This window comes from Mirounga angustirostris, unplaced genomic scaffold (genome assembly GCF_029215605.1).
Source record: "Mirounga angustirostris isolate CCGP_5_RB_7025 unplaced genomic scaffold, mMirAng1.0.hap1 SCAF_6, whole genome shotgun sequence".
Taxonomy (NCBI): domain Eukaryota; kingdom Metazoa; phylum Chordata; class Mammalia; order Carnivora; family Phocidae; genus Mirounga; species Mirounga angustirostris.
The window spans coordinates 74,451,216-74,471,465 of NW_026991714.1; the positions used below are offsets into that span (position 1 = coordinate 74,451,216).

The 20,250-nt window shown below is 41.5% G+C and overlaps 1 protein-coding gene across 3 annotated transcripts in view; it reads right to left on the reverse strand.

The window, feature by feature from the left end:
- The window catches only part of PRKG1 (protein kinase cGMP-dependent 1), a 1,261,682-nt gene that overhangs the window by 352,331 nt on the left and 889,101 nt on the right, over positions 1–20,250 (reverse strand). For all 3 annotated transcript variants that reach the window (XM_064594539.1, XM_064594538.1, XM_064594540.1), the window contains one exon: positions 14,589–14,652. In XM_064594539.1, coding sequence (XP_064450609.1) covers positions 14,589–14,652 — 64 coding nt within the window. The remainder of the gene's footprint in view (positions 1–14,588; positions 14,653–20,250) is intronic.

Sequence of the window (20,250 nt, forward strand, 5' to 3'; positions counted from 1 at the left end):
GAGTGAAATATTTAACATGTTGAAAGACTGCCACCACCATCCTAGGATTCTGTATACAGTGAAATTATCCTTCAAAAGTGAAAGAGAAGTAAAGACTTTCTCAGGCCAAAAAATTAATTAAATAAATAAATGAAAGAATTTGCCACCAATGAGATCTGTCTTGCCAGAATTGTTAAAAGAGGTGCTTCAGAGAAAAAGAAAATGATACAGGTTATAAACTCATACCTACATAAAGAAAGGAAGAGTCTTAGAGAATCATGAAGGTGATAACAAATTATTTTTCTTATTCTTTTTTTTTTAACTTAAAGATTTTTATTTTTATTTTTTTGTTTTTGCTTTTTTTTATTCTTATGTTAATCCCCATACATTACATCATTAGTTTTAGATGTAGTGTTCCATGATTCATTGTTTGTGCATAACACCCAGTGCTCCATGCAGAATGTGCCCTCCTCAATACCCACCACCAGGCTAACCCATGCTCCCACCCTATTCTTCTTATTCTTAATTAATCCACCAGATAACAGTTGGTTCAAAACAATAATAGTTACGATGTATAGGTTATTTTACCTTACAAGTAAGTGAAATGAATGGCAGCAGGATAAGGGGAGAGAATACTCTGGGATAAGGTATTTGTACTAGCTGGGAAGTGATATAGTATTTCTTCAAGGAGGACTTAGGTTAGTTGTAAATGTTCATTTCTTTTTTTTTTTTAAAGATTTTATTTATTTATTTGAGAGAGAGAGAGAATGAGAGACAGAGAGCACGAGAGGGAAGAGGGTCAGAGGGAGAAGCAGACCCCCCGCTGAGCAGGGAGCCCGATGTGGGACTCGATCCCAGGACTCCAGGATCATGACCTGAGCCGAAGGCAGTCGCTTAACCAACTAAGCCACCCAGGCACCCTAAATGTTTATTTCAAACTCAAGGGCAAATACTAAAAAGGATTTAGGGGTGCCGGGTGGCTCAGTTGGTTAAATGTCTGCCTTCTGCTCAGGTCATGATCTCAGGGTTCTGGGATCGAGCCCCATGTTGGGCTCCGTGCTCAGTGGGGAGTTTGCTTCTCCCTCTCCCTCTGCCCCTCCCCATCCAGTCATGCTGCTCTCTCGCTCTCAAATAAATCTTTTTTAAAAAATGTTTTAAAGATGAAAATATACAATTGGTATGCTAAGAAAGGACAGAAAATGAAATCATAGGAAATGTTCACTTACAACCACAGTGAGCACAAAAAGAAATAAAAGAAAGAGAAAAAATACAGCTTATGAATAGAAAACAGTTATACAGGTGCCTGGGTGACATAGTTGGTTAAGCATCTGAATCTTGGTTTTGGTTCAGGTTGTGATCTCAGGGTCGTGAGATCCAGTCCCATGTCGGGCTCCCCACTCAGCATGGAGTCTGCTTAAGATTCTCCCTTCTTCTATCTTTAAAAAAAAAAAAAGATTCTCTCTTCTGTTCCCCCACCCACCACCGTTCTCTCTCTCAAATAAATTACGATGGGCTGAAAGCTCAGATAACAGCATTTTTTACCAATAAAATATTTTTAAATGAAAATATGTACATTGTATTTTTAGACATAATGCTATTGCACACTTAAGAGGATAGCATAGTATAAACAACTTTCATATGCACTGGGAAGCCAAAAAAGTCATTTGACTTCCTTTATTCTGATATTCTCTTTATTGAGGTTGTCTGGAACCAAACCCACAATATCTCCAAGGTTTGCCTATAATTAATAACCTTCCAGAATAGAAAACACCAGGCCCGGATGGGTTCACTGGTGAATTCTACCAAATATTTAATAAAGAAATGATGCCCATTCTCTACAATCGGATCCAGAAAACAGTAGCAGAGGAACTATTTCCCAACTTATTCCCCGAGGCCAGCGTTACCTTAGTATCAATACTAGAAAAATGCTTTAGGACAAAAGAAAATTACCAACCAGTATCTCTCATGCAAAAACCTTCAATAAAATATTAGCAAATCACATAAGCAAAGCATATTAAAAAATTATACACTATGACCAAGTGGAATTTATTCTGGCATGCAAGGCTTGTTTAACATTCAGAAATCAGTTACTGTAAAGTCATACCAATAGGCCAAAGAAGAAAAACTTTATGATCATATCAATTGATGCCAAAAAAAAGAAAAATTCACAAAGTCCAACACCATTCATGATTAAAAAAAAACAAAAACACAACTCTCTTCAATCCAGAAATAGAGAAACCTACAGTTAAAAATGTACTTAATGTTGAGGAACAAGATGCTTTCCCCTAAGACTGGGAATAAGAGAAGGATGTTGCCTCTCTTCACTCCTCTCAATGATGTACTAGAAGACCTAGCTAATGTGTTAGAAAACAAAGCAAACAGATGAGGAAGAAAAAAAATTAAAAATGTCTTTGTTCATAGACTACAGGATTGTTTATGTATACCATTTTTAAAAAGGCCAAAAAACTAGAATAAGTAATTTTAGCAGGATTGCAGGATGCAAGGTTAATATACAAAAGTCAACTGACTTCCTATATTCTGGCACGAACAAGTGGAATTTGAAATTAAAAACACAGTGTCATTTACATTAGCAACATTACAGAGACAGTAAATGGGAGATGGAGGGAGGGACACATGAGTGTAACTCATGGGATTTTTAGGGCAGTGAAGCTATTCTCTATGACACCGTAATCCTGGATGGAAGATGTTACGCATTTGGCAAAACCCACACAAGTGTACAACACAAAAAGAGAACTCCTAAACATAAACCATGGACCGTAGTTAATAACGTTTCAATGTTGGTTCAGCGATTGTAAAAAACATACCACACCAGCGCAAGATGTTAGTAATAAGGACAACTGAGGGTGGAGAGAGGAAGTATGTGAGACCTGTATTTTCTGTTCCATTTTTCTGCAAACCTAAAACCACTCTAAATAATGAAGTCTATTAATAAGGAAAAAATTATGTTAAAAATGAATTTAAAAAATTTACATCTATGATGTAGATACGATTATGTTTTCAGGAAGGGAAAATGAACTTAGGAAAGTTAATGTACATGGTCACATAGCTAGGGAATTGTGAACCAGCATTAAAAATGTCACCAAGACTCAAACCCAAGCATTACAACGTGGAGATAAAGGTGTACACACACCCACACTCACACACACACATGTACGCATGCCCGCATACACATGTCCATATATAAACATGCCTGCGTGTTTCGCTGTTTTTCAGGGGCAGATAGATTTCACCGGCCTGGGACTGGGACAGTGCCCCTCACTGGTGGCAGGGGCTGGAGGGGAGACTGAAGGTCTGATCTTGGCTATCTGTGGTACAATCACGGGTCTGGCTTCGCTAGACGGAAGGGAGCCCAGGGCCAGGTTGACTCTTAGCGACAAAGCACGACTTTCCCACTGGTTGGATCTGCGCAGGTGGCTGGGGGAAGGGAAGGATCCCATCCTCTCTGCAGCCCATGGGGCACAGAGAGGATGAGCCAGAGATGCCAGTCCGTTGGGTGGCGCATGCCATCCCCTTTCGTAAACACCGAGCACGGCCAGGCTGGAGGCTCCCATGAAGCCACAGGGTTGTGCCAGAGACGGGGTCCTGCACTGCCGGAGATGCCGAAGGTGCTCGGAGCTGTGACGAGCACTACAGACGGTCTGTGTGGCCCCATACGGAGCATCTGGGCCACCCTGGAACTGCCCGTGTGCTCTGCCATCTCTGCAAAGGCAGCTCCTGAGCCCAAAGTGCCTGGAATCCAAACATCGTCTGGCTGTGTCAGCTGCGATGGGGGTGCCTGGGGGCCGTGGCCTCTAGGGCTCCCCCGTAAGCAAAGGAGGCAAGTTCCCGTGTGCACAGGCAGGCTCTGCCAAAAACCAGCAGGTGTCAGAGGGCAGGCAGAGTCGGGTCACTCTGCTCTTCCTCCTCCCGTTTCCTTCCTCATGTACAACTTTGAGCTGAAGGAAGAGCCTGTTCTTCTCTTCCTGTAGGGCCAAAAGCTTCTCTGGCCACTTGGGTTTGTTCCTTGGTCTCCTCTAGTGGCCTTCTCTGGGCCGTGGTTCTCCCAGTTTTATACACCGATGGCCTTTTCTCTATGGTCTCTGCAGCTTCCTGCATGCCTGCGTCGCATCCAGCCACTGAGCCCGACCCCTTATGGATGCATTCATTCATACACACGCGTAGGATCACGACATTCTGCAGGTGAGGAGCTGAGAGAAAGGCAGTGTGTGCTCCAGAAACCTGTTGATTTGGGAACTGCTGAAGACACGTACTCGGGTGCAACTGTAGGAAATGGGGACCATGTCTATTAGAAGCCTGATCTCCATGTTGAGACAGAAGTTACTGGCACCAGGTCAGCCCTTCACCCAGGGACATTACACCTGAAAGCTGGAATCCTTTATTTATGAGTTTTCCTCTTCTGTAGAAGATCCTCCCAAAGGTCTGGCCTCTGTTCTATCTCCCTGGGATGGGTAAGGTAGAGGGAGAGCGATCAAGGAAAGTAAATTCTATTCCTTTCCCATGATCTTGCAGCCCTCGGCTCCCCATGCCTCTGTCTTCCACCTGGAAGCTGGGTCCAAGGGGATCTGCTACCAGCAACTTCTATTGTGCCTCATCAGATAGCGAGCCTGGACTCCTGCATTTCACGATGCATGCCCCCATCCTTGACATGTTCACATGCTAGCTGTGCGGATCGCATCCGAAAGTAAAACCAAACAGCTGTGTTTCTCCACTCGCTTGGCACATATTTACTGAAACCCTATTCAGACTATTCATTCCGCAAATACCGGTTATGTGGTAAGTGCTGGGTATAATTCTTATGCAAATCCTCGCTCTGCTGGAAACAGGATAGAAGTTGAGACATACGCTACCCTTCAGGTACTTACAGACCGTCGGGAAATGGGCAAGTTCCAGTTGGTATAGGAGCAAGCATATGGTTTTCAAGTACAAACTAGACAAAGAAATTAAGGGAACCATGCACAAGAAGAGGATCAAGCAGAGTTCTTCGGGGTGAGCAGGAGAGCCCCCTGCTCTCGGGCCCACAGTCATTGATGATTCTTGGAACAGAACTCTGCTCTGCACAGCACCACAGAAAACCGAGAACAAGGATGCTGCGCTGCAGGTCTATTTAGAAGACACATCATGTTGCCTTTATTAAAATAATAATTTTTAGGTGTAAGTAATAAACAAGAACAGTAGCTCTTCCCAGAGAGATAAGAGAGGCTCACTGAGAGCATCCCGTAATAATTAAGAGAACATACAGGGCATAGGACGCCAAGAAGGATCCTCTCTCAGACATAGCTGCAATCCTCCTGAAGCCCCGGCTGGTCAGTTTCCTCCTCATTAATGCTGCCTGACATTTGATAAACGTGCACGCCTGATACACTGTCTGCCCCGGTTCAGAAGCTCATCTACCAGCAGACAGCCTTGCAGGCGCTGGCCTCAGAAACCACAGGACTCCTTCTCTGCAGGGAACGGGGGACCGCCTTGCCGTGGGTTCTCAGGGGCACACACCGCCAAAGGTGTGGGGAGATCTGGGACCAAGTGCCCACGCTCCCAGCTTCTCCCAGCTGCCTGATCACTCCACCACAGATGGGCTCTGTATTTGGTGACAAAAGCTGAAAGCCCAACTGTTTTTCTTATTTTCTGCTTCTTCCTAGTGAGCTGTAAGCCCAAGTGAGCTTCTGCTCCTCATCGATTGAGGACTTGGATGCCTACTGTGTACCAAGTACCAAGTACCAAGCAGGCCTCTCTATCCTTATGCAGCACCAAGCAGGCCTCTCTATCCTTATGCAGCAACCATCTCAGACACTTTCTCTGAATGTTTTCTAGAAAGCGGATTTATTACAGATCGGTTTCCTATTTGCAGAGCACATACATTTTAATGAAGTGCAAGCAGCATGGAGCAAAGCACACATATTCTGGTGAGAAAATGACTAAAAAGGCCTTGTTTCAGAGTGTGTGGCATAAAGTGGAGTCCTGTCATAACAAATTAAAAACACTGACTAGGAGAAAACTAATCTTTCACAGAGAAAAAAAAAAAAAGACAAGAAAACATTTTCAGAAGAAAGCATCTCCTACTTATAAGAGAGAGTGGGGGGTTGAGGACAAGTAGCTTTTTTCTTTTTCTTTCAGTGCACAAATTTCCAAAATGCAAGGCAGTATATAGCTGGGAACGGTGTGGATTCCAGCATCAGACCGAGTGGGTTAACATACCTCCTCGTTTTCTTAGCTGCATCGCCCGAGCTTCGGATCCCCAGCTAGAACTTGGGAATCGGAGCTTTCATAGTGTTTACCTCAGATGGCGTTTCGCAGAAGACCTCAGTCTGGTGCTGCAATCAGCATCAGTCAGTAGAAGGCATTGCTGTTTTTATCAGCTGTTTCCAGGCACCCAGTGAAAAGAAATACCAAGTTCTTGCCTTTAAGGAACTTACAATCTAAAGCGGGGAAATCTTCACAGAACTGGAGACCAACGAAAGCGATGAACATGCACTTCTGCCCTCCACATACTGATAGCTACGTCGTTCTAGGAGGTTGGGGAGAAGGAACTGCCCATAGGGAGAGAAAGGGCCACGGAGGAGGCTCGGAACACAGAAGTCTCGCTGAGCAGGTAGTTCTAACAGAGTCACAGCTAGGCAGAAGTGGCACAGTCTGTATCGTTCGAACACCCAATCAACACGTAAGGATCCACAACGTCCTACCTCAATGTCTTCTGCACTGCAGCTTTCCAAAAATGTACCACTTCTGTTAATACTTCCCATTTTGGACTCTCTTTTGCCACCCACGCCATTCGCATGGCTGTCAACTCGACGTCACCTCTTCAGGGCTAACTCTCCTAAGGACCCCGGCGAAAGCCCTCCACCCGTCCCCGGCACTATCCTATCACCCTAGTTTATTCCCATCATGCTTTCGGCAGAGTTCCCAAGTGTGCTGTAGCTTTGGACTGCAGCCGAGTTTCTACCTCCTACTGACATTTGGGGCCGGACACTGGTCGCAGAGCTGCCCTGCGCATCTTAGGATGCTCCTCATCATCCCAGCTTCTATCCCCTAGAGGTCAGCGGCAGCACCCTGCCACTCTCACCCAAGATTCTAACAGCAGCAGAGGTCCCCAGACCTCACCAGTATCTGTGCAGCCTTCCAGGTCCAAAGCCCAGGACTCAGGACAGCCCAGATACGCGACAGCCCTGAGCAGGCTCATCTGCTAACCTCACTGTGTCTGCACGATACAGATTTTCTACAGGTACCAGTATGTGGAAGGGGTCCGTAAGCACTGAAACGATGTGTTCACAGGTTTAAAGATTTTACGTTCGTTATACAATTGAAGACCACGGCAATGCTACAAAAGGCAGAAAGGGATGCTAGCCCCATTCCCAGGTGAGACATTCAAGAATGATGGCTTAGTTTGCTAAATCCTCACTGTTTTTAGAGACTTGAGCATCTCATCCTCTTAACAGAGACAATGCAGTCGACTTAAAAAGGAAGACAATATTCTCCCCCACCAAAGTCTTCTCCAGGGCAAATTTCCAAGTTACTTCAATTGTTGTCTTACATCGTTTCCAGCAATATGGTCCATACTCCACCACACCGTCACAGCCTATACTTCTATTCTTTTTTCTTTTAAATCTATTTTAAAGCTTTATTAAGATACAGTTCATGTATTATAAAATTCACCCATTTAAAGTATACAATTCAATGGTTTTCAGGATAGTCAAAGAGTTAGGCAACTATCACCAAAATCTAACTCCAGAATATTGTCATCACCCTGAAAAGTGACCCATACTCTGGAGAGTCGCTCACAAGAGGCCCCTCATCCTCCCAGCTCTAGCACTAATTCACTTATTGCTTCTATAGATTGGCCTAGAATAGACAAACAGAATTTGTCCAGAACAGATATTTCCTTTAAATAGAATCATACAACGTGTGGCATTTTACTTACCACAATGCTTTCAAGATCATCCATGTGGCAGTGTGATCAGTACTTGGCTTCTTTTTATAACCAAATAACATTGCATTGTATGAGTACACCACAGTTGATCTATCCATTCATGGACATTTTCGTTGCTACTTTTTGGCTCTTAGGAATAATGTTGCAAAAGACATCCATGTCCAAGTGTTTGTGTGGACATCTATTTTCAATTCTCTTAGAAAATACGCAAGAGTAGAATGTACACATCACATGGTAGCCCTACATTTCACATTTTGAGGTGTTGCCAGATTTTCAAAGAAGCCACATGATTTTACAACCCCACCAGTGATGTATTAGAGTTTTATTTATTTATTTATTTTTTAAGATTTTAATTTATTTGAGAGAGACAGACAGAGATAGCAAGAGAGAGCATGAGCAGGGACAAGAGGGAGGAGTGGGAGAAGCAGGCTTCCCGCAGAGCAGGGAGCCCGATGCAGGGCTCGATCCCAGGACCCTGGGATCATGACCTGAGCCGAAGGCAGACACGTAATGACTGAGCCACCCAGGTGCCCCTAGAGTTTTAATTTCTGCACATCCACATTTGTTATCACCTGTCTTTTCTTTATTCTAGCCATCCAAGTGTGTGTGAAGTGGTATAACTTTGTGGCTTTGATTTTCATTTCCCTAATGACTATTAATGTTGAACATCTTTACATGTGCTTAGTGGCCTTTTGTATATCTCCTTTGGGGAAATGTCTATTCATGTGCTGCTTTTAAAGATTTATTTATTTTGAGAGAGAGGGGGCATGCGCACATGCACAGGAGCAGGGCAAGGGGCAGAAGGAAAAGGAGAGACAGAACCTCAAGCAGACCCCCTGCTAAGCAGGGCAAACTCTCACGACCATTCAGGGCACAATCTTATGACCCTGAGATCATGACCTGAGCTGAAAGAAAGAGCCGACCACTTAACTGACTGAGCCATCCAGGCACTCCTCATGTGTTACTTTGAAAATTGAACTCCTTGTGTGTTTATTATTGAGTTGTAAGTATTCTTTATATATTCTAGACACAAGTCCTTTGATGGTTAATTTTATGTGTCAACTTAGCTTAGCCACAGTGTCCAGGTATTTGGTCAAACATAATTCTGGATTTGTCAGTGAGGGGTTTTTGTGGATAAGATTTAAATCAGTGGACTTTGAGTCAAGTAGATCTCCCTTTATAATTGGGTGGGCCTCATCCAATCAATTGAAGATCTTCATAGACCACAGACTGACCTCCCCTGCCAAGAAGGAATTCTGCCAGCCGATGGTCTTTGGATTTGAACTGCAACACAAACTCCTTCAGGCTCCAGCCTGCCAGCCTGCCCTATAGAGTCTGGACTTGCTATAGCCTCCACAGTCTCATGGGCAAATCCCTTAGAACAAATCTCTATAGACATATACACATCCTGGGACACCTGGGGGGCTGTCGGTGAAGCGTCTGCCTTCTGCTCAGGTCAGGATCCCAGGGTCCTGTGATGGAGCCCCCATCAGGCTCCCTGCTCGGTGGGGAGCCTGCTTCATCCTCTCCCTCTGCCTGCCGCTCCCCCTGCTTGTGTGCTCTCTCTCTCTGACAAATAAATAAATAAAACCTTTAAAAAAAAAAAAAAAGAATATACACATCCTGATGGTTCTGCTTCTCTGGAGGACCCTGAATACAAGTCCTTTATTGCACGTGATTTGTGAAAACCTTTTCCCATTCCTTATTTCCTTCTATAATAAAATAAGATGTGAAAAAACTAATATTAAACAGAGTTTTGTCTTTACTTTCCAATCTCTACATCCTGCCAACACACACACACACGCACACACACACCATCCATGTCATCCCCCTTCAAAGGCAGCTATTTCCCTCACAGAAGGGAAGAAACCAGAGAGAACTAAACAATTCAATCTCCAAATTCAGAGTCCTTTATGCCAAAGCAATTGAGAAAGAACAGGTCTTTGAATTCCCTCCAGCTTGGCTTTGAATAGCAAGAGCCAGGCCTAAAGGAAGGGAAGAAAAAGTTTAATTCTAACAACAGATTTCAAAAGAACTAAAGTGTTCCTATCTGCTCCATCCGTTTCTTTCCTGAAGACTCCTGGACTATTTATAAAGGTATAAAGAGAGCTTCATAGAGTGCTCCAATAACTCAATCAAATGCAGGACTTTCCCTGAATTACTCAACTGGAGAGATTCACAGGGATCTCAGAAGATGTCACCATGACAGGGTACCACCAAGGAACAATGAGATACCTCATCACACCTGCTGGGCCTTGCAGCAAGGAGGGGGTGAAGGGGCTCTGTTACATTAACCTCCTTCTCCAGCAATGTTCCCTTGACTGTATAATCTGGTATTTGCTTCCTACCATATTATCACAGTAATGGTGGACTGAAAATGTTTCATCCTTGCCTTTTTTTTTTCGATTTTTACTTTGACTTTTCAAGAAGTCCAAAGAATATTATTTGTCTAAGACCTTGTCAGGGCCATGATAGTCTAAGTACCCAATAAAAAAATAAATAAAAACAAAAACAAAATAAATGCACCATCTAGGGAAACAAACCAGAACAACCCATTATATAGGCTCAGACGTGCCCAAGATCCAACCATACGAAACTGTAGACCCCAAGGTAAAGAGCTTTAAAAAGCTAGTGAAGCAAAGAGGATTTTTAATTCTAAGACAACCAAATCCAATTTTTTTATTGAGCAAATTGGCCATGAAGCAGATTTCAATAAAAGCAAAGAAGTGGTTTTGATATGCTTTATTTTCCATTTAAAAATCAAGAGATTTAAATATAGCACCCATGCCCCACTTCTATTCGCATAAAGGGAAAATATGCTATGCCAAGTGGTGAAAAGTGAAATTGTTGGCTTGATTTGCTCTTCACTCTGGCATTTTCCATGAAGTACAGTTTTCCTTGAGTTATCTAAACTTTTTCGCCCTCATTGGTGAAAGCATAACTACTACCAAAGTAATTTTGAGCACTCTTTACGGTAGGGTATCAGGTTAATCATTTTTCATCTTCTCTATAAGGAAATGTTTTTATTTGTTAATTTCTTTAAAGGTGTCACCACAGTCCTGATAGTTGAATGAATATTAGATACGGGGTTTATTCTCCATTGTGCTTGGATAGGTAAGCATTGAAGGGAACTATTTCTCAGTTGGAGATTAACTAGGCATGGTCCCATCCATTTGAAAAATGTAATTCATCAAGACGACTAATCATGTGTACATAAAGGAAGAAGGAAAGTGTGTGATGTTGTTATAGTAAGAAAGAAGAGATCACCTCCTATCTTATAATTTCACAGTTCTTTTCATTTACCCACAGGTGTTTCCTCGATTCACAGAACAAATTCTAACACTTGACTAATTAATTCAAGTATATATTTTTGCCATAATATATGGGATAGAATAGAGGTCAATGAAATCAGTTTATAAAGTAGGAGCTTGGTATTCCCCACATGCACCTAAAAATCCTCTTCTAATTTATTTGACAAACAATAAAATGGCTTCTCTATCAAACCATATTTGGAGCATGTAAAATAATCTGGTATGTATTAGGACTTAGAGTCCGTGGGGTGACAGAGCATACTATGGTGATAATGAATGTAAATAATTAGAAAGCCATGTAAATTATTTCAACCTGTCTTGCAAAACACAACCTGGGAAAATGTTGGGATTATTGTGATTCATCCAGACAGCCTTTCGCCAAGAACCTATGTCCACATACAACTTCTCAAAAGACCTAGAGAGAACATTTGTAGGTCCCTAAAATAAGGCAAGAGAGATTCAATACACAAAGGGAATTTTTCTACTATGTGATATAAAAGGAAAGAAGAAAGGGGCAGTAAGTTGCTATACTTGGAGTAAGGGTATTAGTTTCTGATTCAGAAACCCATGGGGAGGAACACACAAGTGGGTATGTCCGCGCTAGAAATCACAGAACGGTTGGAGCAGGCTGGGGCAGGGGCAGCAGAAATAACTCACATGGGGCTTCTCTTTCACCTACAGAAGAGGATACCCCAAGTATCCCACAGGTGTCCTCAAGGACCTCCTGAGACACCCCATCAGTGACACTGTTCTCATTCCTCTACCTGTGACACTTGATAGCTCTCTCCGTCCCTACCTCCCCCTGTCCCAAGTTTTTAATATTCTTTCTGTTCCTTAAGGACAGGAAACCGCTCCTCTCCCCTCCACCCCCGTTTCAGGACCAGTGACTGCCTCCCCTCTGCCCCGCATGCATGGCATCTTGTATCTGCACTTAGATCTCAGCTTGAACATCACCTCCTCAGAGAGGTCCTTCGTTGGTAATTTGGTCCAGGGTGGCCTCATCCCTCAAGGCTAGTTTCCCTCCTTACTGCTTATCTGTACCCTCTGCTGGAACTTCCACTAAGGGAGAACAGCCCTGAATCTCCCGAGCTTGGAACAATTCCTGGCACGTGGCAGGTGCTCCATAAGTATTTGTCCAACAAACAAGGCTGCAACTTCTCTGTTGAATGTTATAATAATATTGCTTTTCTTTCAAGGTAATCTGGGCTTCTTTCATCTTGTGGATATTTGCAGCAAGAAAGACAGCTCACTTATTATGCAAGCACATTTCCCTTTAATGTTATGTGACACTGGTATTGCTTTTGTTCTTCCAAATTTGTTTCACTCCATCTGATACATAATTTAATCTAATTTCTCACTGTGCTTGTTGATTCAACTTGAGTAGAAGACTTTTCATGCATTGGGGAGTCTATTTATAGGTCTACTTTGCATTTTGTCTGTTAACTTCATTTCTGTACCCTCAAAACAAATATGTGGGCACTTAATCACGCATTTCCCTTCCCAGGCAGCGTGGGTGTGGGCTGTGCTAAGGCTCACACCATCCAAACGTAAATTAAGGCATCTTTTGATAAGAAAATCTGACATACCATGCAAACCTATTTCTAGAATTATTATTATTATTCAGAATTATTCTAGAGCCGTAGCTATTGTTTTGCAGAACATACAAATCCTTCCACAGCTGTGAAAAAGAAAGAACATGATTGAAGGATTTTTTTTTTTCTTTTTTGAAGGGCTTGATTGGGTCTAGTAAGTGTATACTTTTAGTTTGCTTTGTTTAAAAAGAGAAAGGTCATCAGAGAGGCCTTCAGTGTATTCAGCAAGGAAAGCAAAACTGAAAGAACTGAGAAAAGCAGTTTTACACCCCGAGAGGCTGTAGGTACAGGGGTTAGGGCATTCAGAAAGAAATGCAGCCAGTCTTTTTTCTCATGAATTCTTTACACTTGAACCTAGGAATCAAATGTGACCTCTGCTTTATTGTGTGTTCACATAGTTGACGAGAGATACCAACAAACCATAGGGGAGCTCCCTTCCATACGCATGGAACTAAGAATATGTATATAGGCACTTCTCAGGTTCCAGGGATCAGAGAATGACCAGAAGAGTCAGGAGCCAGAGAGGAAAACATTTTCAGTACCTTTCCGACTCACTCCTGTTAATGCGCCACTCCCACAATTCTTCAGCTTTCGGAGACTCAAACCCCCTGATGCACCATCCGTCCTTGGCCCCGCTCCTCCCTGAGTGCCTCCCCCTCCTCGGCCCACTGAACTAGCGGTGGGGGGGTGGTGGTGGTCAGCCCCCACCATCCTTCCTTCACCTGCTCCCCATTCTCTCCCTCCGCCACTCCTGGTTCCCTGGCCAAACACCCATCCACATGGCTATGGGAGGGTGGGAGCCCGACTTCCGGAAGGGATGATGAGCAAACACAAATGACCTCACCGCACTGCCCTACCTCCCCTGGGAAGGCCCCCACCACATTCTTCTCCACTAGCTCAGCCCCGCACTTAAAAATCCTGCCACCTTTTGTTCCAGCAGAGTCGAGCTTGATCTCTGCCCCTATCACAAGTCTTGAATGAGTTCTTCCTTGCCTGTTTAATTTAGACTCAGGATGGCTAACATCCAGTGGGGCGGAGGACACCTGGCCATCATGCTGTTCTTCTAGTTCAAACACACCTTCGTTTTCTCCTGCCTTCTCCTCTGCCCCCAAACCTCTCATACCTCTGCCCCCTCCTCATTCTCAGCTGATAGCCTTGATTTCTGGATCATTGGGGTTTCCTCCAGCTCCTATCACCCCCCCATCACCCCACCGACCCACACGTGCAGCCTGATACCCCTCCTTCCCAGGCTCTATAGGCACCAGAGACCCTATCCTTTCGAGCTCACTCAAGAGTCCGCCTGGGCTCCGCAGGTTCAGAGAGTAAGAATGAACAGTGACCTTTCCACATGCAGGCACACAACTACTGGGTTTCAAATACACTCATACACTACTACAACAGTACCCAACTCCTAAGCCCTGATGTAAATTGGCTCATCTAAAGCTTCAGAGTTCCCGGTACCTCATGCAATCCTGGTTTACACCGACTGTAATCAGAGAAATACACTGCCTCCCATTCTTGGAAGTCAAAGTCACATTCTATTTGCCACAGGGAGGTTTCCCTCCCTCTGTAGCTTAGTTGATTTGCACATTTCTAACTGTGGATAAATGACAGATGTGCCGAGCTGCTTTTTATTGGAAGCCAAGTAGAGAGCTCATCCCAGAGCTTAAAAATATTTACAAGGTTTCTGCAGTGTATGACTCCTCATCACACTGCTATGCTGGGCTATGTCCCACCTCAAAAAGTTCAAGGACAAACAATTACCTCTTCAAGGACATCGGCAAGCTTACTGAGGATCTCTTCAGGAAGGCTCTGGAATGTTGGGACACTGAAAAACAAAACAGATGATGCTGAAGCAACTTTCTTTCACAAACAAGGCAGCAACATGCAAATGCATAAGGATCAAAGCAGGAATTTAAGCATGATTTGATGGGAAAAGCCGTGTTGTACTAGAAAGAACTTTGAGGCTGAACAGAACTGAGTTCAAATCCCACGCATAATTAACTGTGGGACTGCAAATGCCTCAGCTATAATGGGGAGAAAAACCACTTTCTCCCTTATCAGTCTGTCACCAGATTCCCTTCTCTTCCATCTGCCTCTCTGAGTCCCTCTATACACACATGCGCGCGCGCACGCACACACACACACACACACACGCACTCACACACATGTGCACAAAGTCCTTCTACAGGCCAACTCCTGCTCATCCTTTAGGCCACAGCTCGATCAATGATACACTCAGACCTTCAAACATTCATCCAGCAACCTTGGAAGCTTCCTCTTTCCCCAACCCCCTCCAGCTAGGTCAGGTTCTCCCAGCATGAACTCCTTTATCGTTTGCTATAACCGTCATTAGACACTTAATCAGATATTTTTTTCCTGGGTGTTCTCCCTGCTAGAATTTAAACTCCACAAAAATAAGAACTATTTATCGGTCTTGTTCAACCCCTGTGTTTTCCATCATTAACAAATAACTCAATAGAGGACGTTGAATAAAGTTATGAAAGTGTAGATGTGTGAATGCTTCCTGGGACAATGAGAAGGATCAGATCAGACAGGGTGGAGAAAAGAGCCAGAGTCAGTAGACCAGGAAAATTATGAGTTCTTCTCCCTTCCTCTTATTGTCCCCCACTGACCAGCAAATGAAAATACGGAGTGATGCTAAATGCACAAACCCATGAGTTCTTCTAGATGTGAAATAGTAATGAACTTAAAAGAAATAAAAACACTTATCAACATGTAATTTTTGAAGCTCCCCTGGAAAATCTATCTGGGATATAGAACTAAATTCCCATTTAATCCCATCTCACTGCTCGAATAGAGAGAGGACACTAAATGAGCGCATATACATTTGCATATCTGATATTTGACTTAGTGAATAATTCCAGCTTGATTGGAACGATACAATGAAAGAAGCCATAGCATACTGTTTGGATATAAGCACGGAAGTTTTACTGTTAATTTGTCACTCTAATTCCTATTACTTAGTGTAAAGCCTATTGATAAAATCCCAGGGTTTTATGCAGAGGTAGAACAATTCACCCGGGACCATCTGTTCCACCAGATTTACTGCTGTGGTCTTGGTCACATGGGTTTTAATTTCCAGAAGGCAGTGTATTTCAGCAGCTGGATGGAACTTATCACAGAAAGTGAGGAAGACAGAAGAAGCTGTTATCACAAGTAATGCAGGTTGAAAAATCTAGCCCTTCCTTGTTCTTCTAATGAGCTCTATCTCAGTGTCTCCTAAGATCTAAGAATAATTAGAATGCTTCCATCCCAGTGGGTATTTGTGAAAAACACAAATCACGACTGAGTTTTTCTCTGTTCATTTTAATTGGCCCCCTTCTTTAGACAGGCCTATTACTTCTAGGCTCCACCATTTATTTCAACATGGCTATGCCTATGCCAAGTCATACCATAAATACTTCCATGTTTCTGAGAGTTCTTTCTTATCCATGAGAAAAAAAATATTTGCTTGACTACGTAATATACTAAATGGAAACAGAAACATTAAGTTTTAGGAGGGCACTTTAAATTATCTTTTATAATTTTACTCCCCCCCCCAGCTTTGAGGTATAATTGACAAATAAAATTAGAAGATATTGAAAGTGTACATCGTGATGATCTGATATACATTGTAAAGGGCTCCTCCCATCTAGTTAATTAACACCACTAGCACCTCACATATATATATATATATATATATATTTTTTTTTTTTTTTTGGTTGAAAACACTCCAGTTGTCCTTTAGCACATTTCACAGTGCTACTGGTCATCGTCACCATATTACACATGAGATATAGACCTTATTCATCCTAAACCATAGCTGAAAGTTTGTATTCTTTTACTAGCCTCTTCCTGTTTGCTCCACCCTCCAGCCTGCCCCACCCCCTAACTTTTCTGCTAGATGTTTCTATGAGCTTGACTTTTATTTAGGTTCCACATATATAGGATACAATCTATTTGTCTTTCTCAGTCTGGCTTGTTTGACTTCCCATAATGCCTTCAAGTTCCATCTGTGTTGCAAATGCAAACTGCGGAATTTCCTTCCTTCTCATGCCTGAATAATATTCCATTGTATACTTATGATCTTCTCCAACTTAAATGTCTCACAGCCTTTGGCAGCATTTGTTACCAACAAAAAGTAAGGGTGATTTTTAAGAAGAAACATTGTAAAAAATTAATCAGTAACAACCGGAGAACTTCTAGATTTAAAAAAATGGAAAGCAATTAAAAAATAAATAGTTTCACTTTAATAAATTGCTCTGAAAACACTTTTGTAGCCATCTTTAAAATCTTAAGATATTTATTACTGCCAACACTACATAAGGTCTCTCATATAATTTGCTTTCTAAGAATTATTGGTCACCAGTAGCTTGAACACCAAGAACAATTTAGAATACTCATAATTTGGAATTCTACCCATGAAATACGTTGGTTAAATTTCCCCCAAATACATCAAAAGACATTTAGACTCCACTAATTTGGACATATAATTCAAGATGAAATTGTTTATGATTTAGAAAACTTAAAGCAAAATAATTATCAGGACAAACTTCCAGAGCACGTCTCAATGGTAGAGGAGAATATTTTAATTTATATAAAAAATAATTTATTATAATAATTTGCATACTAATTACAAGTAATTCTTACATATCTATTAAAACATTTTGCTCCCTAAGGACTTTCAATAGGCCTGAAGTTACAGAATGCATTTGAATGTAATGTAATAGAGATGATTTAATATGTGTAGAGCTTTGCCATTGGCTTTTTTTTTTTAAGATTTATTTATTTTAGAGAGAGAAAGAGAGAGGGAGGGAAGAACAGAAGGGGCAGAGGGAGAATCTCAAGTAGACTCCCCACTGAGCACGGAGCCCGGCACGGGGCTCGATCTCATGACCCCAAGATCATGACGTGAGCCGAAACTAAGAGTTGGATGCTTAACGGACTGCATCACCCAGGCACTCCACCACTGGCTTTTCTAATTGAATGAAATAAGGACTTGGAATTTGCAATGACAATAATAGAAGGTGAGATATGGGTGCTTTCTATTTGCCAGGCACTGGGCTATGGATTTTATAGAGAACATAAAGGTTAGTTTTACATCCACCTTCTGAAATAACCACTGTCAGTGTCACCCATTTCACAGATTTGACAAGTGCAACCTTGAGAGTTTGCCTGAGGTCACAGCTCTCAACATAGGTGAAGAAAGGATGAAAATCATGTGGAGCTCATCACTTACCCACTGAACTGCATGGTTTACAGTGAAAGTATTAGCAAATACTTCATGCAACTTTCAAACCAGTTCCATATTCTTTTAGATAATGATTTGGATATGAATAATATTAAGAATATGTGATTTATTAACCACCTTTTTACTATGAAAAAAGTTGAACAAATTGAAAGGCTGAAAGAATAGTTCAAGAATCACCTGTATCCCTACTATCTAGATTTGCAGCTGTAAGTTACCATTGCACCATCTTTGTTTTCTCCACCTTCAGTTCATCTATTTTTCTATGTGTGTAGTGATAAACAGGCTTAGAGATATTTTGATGAAATATTTGCAAGTTGCAGATACTGCCTCACCCCCAATCTTCAGCATACATCTCCTAAAATAAGAACATGTTCCTAAATAACTATAATAATTATACATAAGAAAATCAACTTCAATTCTGTATATCATCTAGTATCTGCTTCATATTCAAATATTACTTATTGTTCAAAAATGTCTTTCCTGGTTTTTTTCTTCTCAAACCAGGATCCAGTAAGATTCTACACATTGCTTTTGGCTGTTATATTCCTCTAGTCTCCTATTCTACAAGATCCTTCCACCTTTCCCCTATGGCATTGACATTTTGAAGACATTGGGACCACTGTCTTATTGGATGTCCCACATTCTGAATTTGTCTTAGTGATTTTAATTGTGCTAATCTACTATTCGAAAGCCACAACTAACAGAGGGGAGAGGAAATCCAAGTACAAAGAATTGTATTTCAGCCATGTGTCAATGAAATTGGAATACACAGAGAATAACATAATGGTATACAGCAGCAGTTCTTGAAAGGTGATCTGATCCTAGACCTTTTCAAGGGGTTCCTCAAAGTCAAAGCAAATAGTATAAGTTGTAATTTGCCCTTTTCACCTTATTTTTCACATGTGTACCGTAGAATCCCCCAGTGACTATGACATATGGTGATGATATCATCATTTTGATATATATGCTTGGATTTTATATATATATATAAAATATATATACACACAAATATATATATGGATTTATGCCATATATAAAAATGGATTTATGTTATATATATGGATATATGCCTATATGCTCTTGTGTTTCCTAGAAATTTTTAAGGTAGTATGTAGGTTTAGGATATGTGTACTGTTTGCAGAAATTAACTCAGTATAATTTCAGTAATTCTGTGCTCTTACTAGACATTTTTCACACATGTAACCTCTTTATCATCCAATATCATTGTTTTGAACTCCTGAATAACTATGGTTATTCAGACTTGATACACATTGCTATGTCAAAGTGGAAAAAAAAAAAAAAAAACAGAAGAAAATATATTTGGATATCTTATGTTGCAAAAAGAGTTTTATATTTTTTTCTTCAAAAACATTTCTAACTTTTAAAATGTTATCTAATGATGTTATAATTTTAGAATTTTGTAATTATTAGTATTAAGAACTTAATAAAAGAAAGTTTATTATCTTTTTGTTCATTTTTAGGGATGGATCACTGACTTTGAAAGGGGATATCTGAAGACTCCTCAAGCTACATCTGTCATTTTCTAAGCCTAAAGACACTGAAAAATATAAAAAAGGACACATCAGAGAATTTTCTGACTCATGGATGGGATAAATCCTGTCCAAAGAAATTTGGAGACACTATAAATGAGAAAAATATGACAAAATCTACTTTCCCCCTCAGCATTACAATTTACCTTATTGTCTTACACAACGGGATCTTTTAAAAATAACCTTACCATGCCAGTTTTGATGTCATTTTGAGCCCAATCATTGACAATTCAAGGAAAAGGAAATTGAGCCTTTAAATGTAGGCATGATGAAGTTTTTAAGAAACAAAAATGGTTTGGTACTTCTTTTCAAATAGGAAGGGGAGCACTTTACAGGGTGAGTCACCATTGAGCCCTGACTGGAAAGACCCCCAGGACAGCTCAGAGACCCCTTAAGCCATGCAGACTTTTCTTTGTTCCATGCCTGCTGGATGACGTCAGTACAAGAAAGCATTGCACTGTCTCCTTCCAATGATACAGTATCTTCTTGCATTAGACTAAGCTGTAGGCACAAAAATGAGTTAAGATCTTCTTTACAGAAATGTACTTTTGCCTTACAAATGGATGCATCTACAGCCATGGCTAGACTTACTCTTTTGCTTGTGGTTATCTGATATCAGAAC